Source organism: Lactuca serriola, chromosome 1 (genome assembly GCF_051521515.1).
Source record: "Lactuca serriola cultivar US96UC23 chromosome 1, Lser_US96UC23_V15, whole genome shotgun sequence".
NCBI lineage: Eukaryota > Viridiplantae > Streptophyta > Magnoliopsida > Asterales > Asteraceae > Lactuca > Lactuca serriola.
In genome coordinates this window covers 63126553-63132083 of record NC_136408.1, presented here as the reverse complement: position 1 = coordinate 63132083, position 5531 = coordinate 63126553, and the positions used below count along the sequence as shown (strand labels likewise).

The window sequence follows — 5531 nt, the reverse complement described above, 5'->3', positions numbered from 1 at the left end:
CTTTATAAACAATAATTTATATTTTATAAAATTATACATTACAACGTTTAAAACATAAATTCATATCTAGGAAAAAAATAATTATTTAGGAATCTCTTAAAACCTAATAATAATTTAGTATTTTTTTTAATAACCAAAATTCGTGATTTGGTTTCTTTTTTCACAAGAATAGCACCCACTACACAGGGGCAAAATCGTAAAAATTAGGAAAAACCGCCTCAAAACCTCCTGTAGGAGATGCCATATTCGGGGCGATGATACCGATGCCTCTCTCTTTTCTTTAAATATAAACCCTCACCCGTCTCCATTGACTCTATTCAACTCCCATTTTTCCCAATTTTCTCTAAAATCTTCGTTTCTTAGATCTCAAATCTCGCAACCATGTCTTGCTACAGAGGAAAGTATGCTGGTATGTTTATTTTTTCTTTCTCTGTGTTTTATCTGCCATCAATTCTAGAAAATTTTGTTTTCCGTTGTAGTCTTGTTTAGATCTACTCAGTGGTTAGGTTTCTTCCAACACTGGAGTATTTTTAGGTTCATTTTTTTCATGCTAATATGGATCTGATTTACATCTTCAACGTGTTTACGATTAGTAGATGCAAAGAGGCTATTAAACCTTTTTGCGACAAACTTGTTATCTGTTTCCGTTCATAGCTGAATTATTCCTGTAACTATGATCTATCCATGTGCTATTTCATCCGGAGAAGCGTCGATTTGGTTTTAAATAATTGTTCCCGTGGATCTGGTTTGGCTTCTGAAAAGGTGGCGATCTAATTATTTCATAATAGTTTTTGTCGATTTGTTTGATAGCTGCTGCATAATTTTCTTCAGTAGTTTTTTTGGACTTCTTCGCGATAAAGTAATCTATGGAGCCAATAATTTCGAATCAGATTTTATGGTTGCACACCTCAATCATCAAATATACACTTTAGACCTTCGATCCATACGCCGATAGCTTTATATGTGATCAAATATTTTTTAAAACGTTTTGTTTTCATTCACACCCTGTTCAGTCTCCGATCTCGATCTTTTGCTAAACGATTTCGATTTTTTACTTCGCATATCTCAAAAAAGCTGAATCAGTAGTTAGACGTTGCTTAACTCTACTTTTCACAACCACTTTCTGCCACCTCTCTTAAAAATCAACTTTCTGATGTAGACTTAACTTGAAACATCAAACATGTGATGCTTTCTATTACTTTACTCAACTTTCTGATATACTTAATCACTTTTAATCAATCCTTCATTTTCTTATCCAGATGAACTCATTGCCAATGCTGCCTACATCGGAACCCCTGGAAAAGGTATCCTCGCTGCTGATGAATCAACCGGTACAATCGGAAAGCGTCTATCCAGCATCAATGTTGAGAACGTCGAATCAAACAGAAGAGCACTTCGTGAACTCCTCTTCTGCACTCCCGGCGCCCTTCAATACCTCAGTGGAGTCATCCTCTACGAAGAAACTCTTTACCAAAAAACCGCAGCAGGTAAAAACAAATCACTAAACATTAATCATCACTTCTCATTGTGATCAAAATCTAACAGTCAAAAAATCATTACAGGCAAACCATTTGTGGATGTGATGAAGGAAGCCGGAGTCCTCCCAGGAATCAAAGTCGACAAGGGCACAGTCGAGCTAGCCGGAACCGACGGTGAAACCACCACCCAAGGACTCGACGGTCTAGCCCAACGGTGCGCCCAGTACTACACCGCGGGTGCCCGGTTCGCCAAATGGCGTGCGGTTCTCAAAATCGGCCCAAATGAGCCCTCACAGCTCGCGATAAACGAAAACGCAAACGGTTTAGCGCGATATGCGATCATCTGCCAAGAAAACGGTTTGGTCCCAATTGTGGAGCCCGAGATTCTTGTGGACGGGTCCCACGACATCAACAAATGCGCGGATATAACTGAGCGCGTATTGGCTGCATGCTACAAGGCTTTGAATGACCATAAGGTGCTTCTTGAAGGAACTCTTTTGAAACCTAACATGGTGACACCTGGATCGGATGCGAAGAAGGTGGCACCGGAGGTGGTGGCGGAGTACACAGTTAGGGCTTTGCAGAGGACGATGCCGCCAGCGGTTCCGGCGGTGGTGTTTTTGTCTGGTGGGCAGAGTGAGGAGGAGGCGACGGTTAATCTGAACGCGATGAATCAGTTCAAGGGGAAGAAGCCGTGGACTTTGACTTTTTCCTTTGGGCGTGCTCTTCAGCAGAGTACTTTGAAGGCGTGGAGTGGGAAAGAGGAGAATGTTGGGAAAGCTCAGGCTGCGTTTTTGGCAAGGTGTAAGGCTAACTCTGAAGCTACTCTTGGGATTTACAAGGGTGGGTCTGGGTTGAGTGAAGGTGCTTCTGAGAGTCTTCATGTTAAGGACTACAAGTACTAAATACTAAGGTTTGTTTCTTGTTTCTTGTTTCTATTCTCGGGAATTCTTGTCTCATTTGTGTTTTGATTTGAGGATTTTGTGTTATGTTTTGAACTTGTGGTGGTGGTTATAATAAGCATGAGAAACATCTGCCTATTCAGGTTTTGGTTAATATATTTTACGGTTTAGGTTTTCATGAGTAATGTTTATTAATTTTCGACTAACCGGTTATATTATTTTAAGATATTTTTATTCCAACTTTTATGAAAGAGCGATGAAAGTAGTATCTTGGTTTTAATATATGGTGTGATGCGGTTAAAAAAAATGCAAAATGCACTGTGTGTAATGCGGTTTAACAAAATTATTAAATGCAAATCACACCATGCAACTAAATTGTGTTATGCTACTTTGTGGTGATGGTCGTTTGTACGGTTTAGTTATTACATTGTGGTGCTGGTGGTGTATACAGTTTGGTTATAATCTGTATTTTGTATTTAGTAGTTTTTGTATAGTAACATATATTTATTAAAAGTTTATTAAAAATCACCAAATTTTAGAAGTTTCAAATATTAGAGTTAATTTAATATTTAAAAAATAACGAATATCATTTCACTTATGATCATAATTAACTAATATTGCATTATCGCAATTTTTTTTCGGCTGAACATTATCGCAATGTTATAATATAAATACTAATTATTTTAGAAGTACTTAAAATCAAAATTAAACAGTCGTCTTATAAAAAATATCGAATATTAAATATGGTACTAATAAGTAATAAATATTAGACAAAATTACATAAATGTTCCTCATGGTTGACAAAATCGACCAATTATGGTCCTTATGACGAATTCTTTACACAGATGGTCCCTGTGGTTTCAAAATCTTGTAAAGACGGTCCTTTTGACTAACGGTGTTAACTTTTTCAGTGAAGTCCTATGTGAAATGACATATTTGCCTTTTATGCATAAGGACGCTTTATGTAATATGTTTCTACCACAGGAACCATTTATGTAATTTTCTCTATTATTTATTATTTTTTTATTTATTTTAATTATATATTTATGGATATATATATATATATATATATATATATATATATATATATATATATATATATATATATATGCTTACATTTTTTAACGTTTTGCTCAAATTATTTTTTCTAATCTTTTTGATATTTTCTTCAAGTAAATTTATTAATGTTTTTTATTTTGACGTTTTATTCGAATATTATTTATTTATTTTTTTGACGTTATGCTCGAATACATTTTTCAACATATAGTATGTTTATATTTGTTAAAGGATTTCACGGCTATTGTAATTATAATTTGTAATTTAATTCACTTTCAATTATGTTTTCATTTTTTTTTCTTTTATCAGGTTATATAATTATTATATTTTATTTTCAAATATTTAATTATCTAAAGTTGTGTATTTATTATTTTTGTAAACTAATATATTAACATTTTTTATAAAAAAAGTGTAAAATGTTTGTTAAACGTGAAAATGATTAATATAGATTAGGTAGATTAATCTCAGATTTTTTAAAAAGTGTAAAATGTTTGTTAAACGTGAATATGATTAATATTTGTTAAATGTGAATATTATTTTGAGTTTTTTTTTTTTTAGCAGTGTTGTAAAAAATCACAACTAGGTCCCGATTAATCACTAAGCACTACCTGACCGATTAGAGGCCCTTGTGTTGTGATTTTTTACAACACTGCTAAAAACAAAAAAAATAACTCGAAATAATTACATTTAAATCCAATGTGAAATGACCTGGTCGTTCTCGGCAACATTGTGAGTCGATCTCAGCTTAGCCTATGTCTACCTAATCTATATTAATCATATTCACGTTTAACAAACATTTTACACATTTTTATAAAAAATGTTAATAAATTAGTTTACAAAAATAATAATTATACAATCTTATATAGTTGAAAAATGTATTCGAACATAACGCAAATAAATAAATAAATAATATTCGAATAAAACATCAAAATAAAAAACATTAATAAATTTACTTGAAGAAAATGTCAAAAAGATTAGAAAAAATAATTTGAGCAAAACGTTAAAAAATGTTAGCATGTGTGTGTGTGTGTATATATATATATATATATATATATATATATATATATATATATATATATAAACAAATCTAAATCCATAAATATATAATTAAAATAAATAAAAAAATAATAAATAATAGAGAAAATTACATAAATGGTCCCTATGGTAGAAACATATTACATAAAGCGTCCTTATGCATGAAGGGCAAATATGTCATTTCACATAGGACTTAACTGAAAAAGTTAACGCCGTTAGTCAAAAGAACCGTCTTTGCAAGATTTTGAAGCCACAGGGACTATCTGTGTAAAGAATTCGTCATAAGGACCATAATTGGTCGATTTTGTCAACCATGAGGATCATTTATGTAATTTTGTCTAAATATTATGACATATAACTTCCTATTTATCATTTTTTTTTTTTTTTTTTTTTTTTTTTTTTTTTTTTTCATAGCTATTCTTTTGATAATGTATAGCTTATAGCTTTGAAAGGTCCTTTGCGGTTGGTTTGAACTTTGAAGGTGGGGATAACATTAACCATACCCCACAGTCCCACACACAAACACAATCTGATTATGCCAAAGGTCTTTTGCGGTTGGTTTGAACTTTGAAGGTTTTGTTTGGGATTTGTAGTTAAAATCCTAATCAATCACATGTTTGGTTAAAAAAAAACGATGGAACTCAAAACCCTGAATTTTAGCCAAATCCTTTGTTTAAAGGACTTGAGAAATCCTTCCATACACCAAAAATTTTAGGAGCCCTACCAACAGGGATTTTACGGTTTTTAGAAGAGTACGTGTTTTTTCCCGTAATGGAGAACACTCTTCATTTGATTAGACAAATAGCTCGTAATGATTTATTAAATGTCGACGATTCCAAGGGCAATTTGCGTTGGAAGTGAAGTGGCTAATAGCCTGTGGAGAAGAAATTTTGTATGGAATAGAAAATATCGAATAAATTGGAGGTAAAAATGGCGATTTAAACAATAAACTTTTTGGAACTGAAAATGTCAAAGAATTAAATATGATGCTAATATTGATTAAAGCTTCAATATGTAGAGCATGTTTAAGATAATTATGTTTAGTTATTTTTATTTTGTC

At 32.5% G+C, this 5531-nt stretch overlaps 1 protein-coding gene across 1 annotated transcript; it reads left to right on the top strand.

Annotated features, from left to right (window-relative positions):
* The first annotated feature begins 228 nt into the window (after positions 1 to 228).
* LOC145089684 (fructose-bisphosphate aldolase 6, cytosolic-like) lies at positions 229 to 2558 on the top strand. The gene is made up of 3 exons (XM_079028088.1): positions 229 to 409; positions 1260 to 1487; positions 1563 to 2558. Exons 1-3 carry the CDS (start codon positions 382 to 384, stop codon positions 2381 to 2383), a joined length of 1077 nt encoding a protein of 358 aa, XP_078884214.1. The 5' UTR covers positions 229 to 381; the 3' UTR covers positions 2384 to 2558.
* Positions 2559 to 5531: the final 2973 nt, after the last annotated feature.

What these genes read in the sequence shown, in the direction of transcription:
- LOC145089684 (XM_079028088.1), top strand. Translation starts at nt 382, where the DNA reads ATGTCTTGCTACAGAGGAAAGTATGCTG. An exon ending in CTACAGAGGAAAGTATGCTG is followed by an intron (nt 410 to 1,259) that starts GTATGTTTATTT and finishes TTTCTTATCCAG; the next exon opens with ATGAACTCATTGCCAATGCT. An exon ending in TTACCAAAAAACCGCAGCAG is followed by an intron (nt 1,488 to 1,562) that starts GTAAAAACAAAT and finishes AAATCATTACAG; the next exon opens with GCAAACCATTTGTGGATGTG.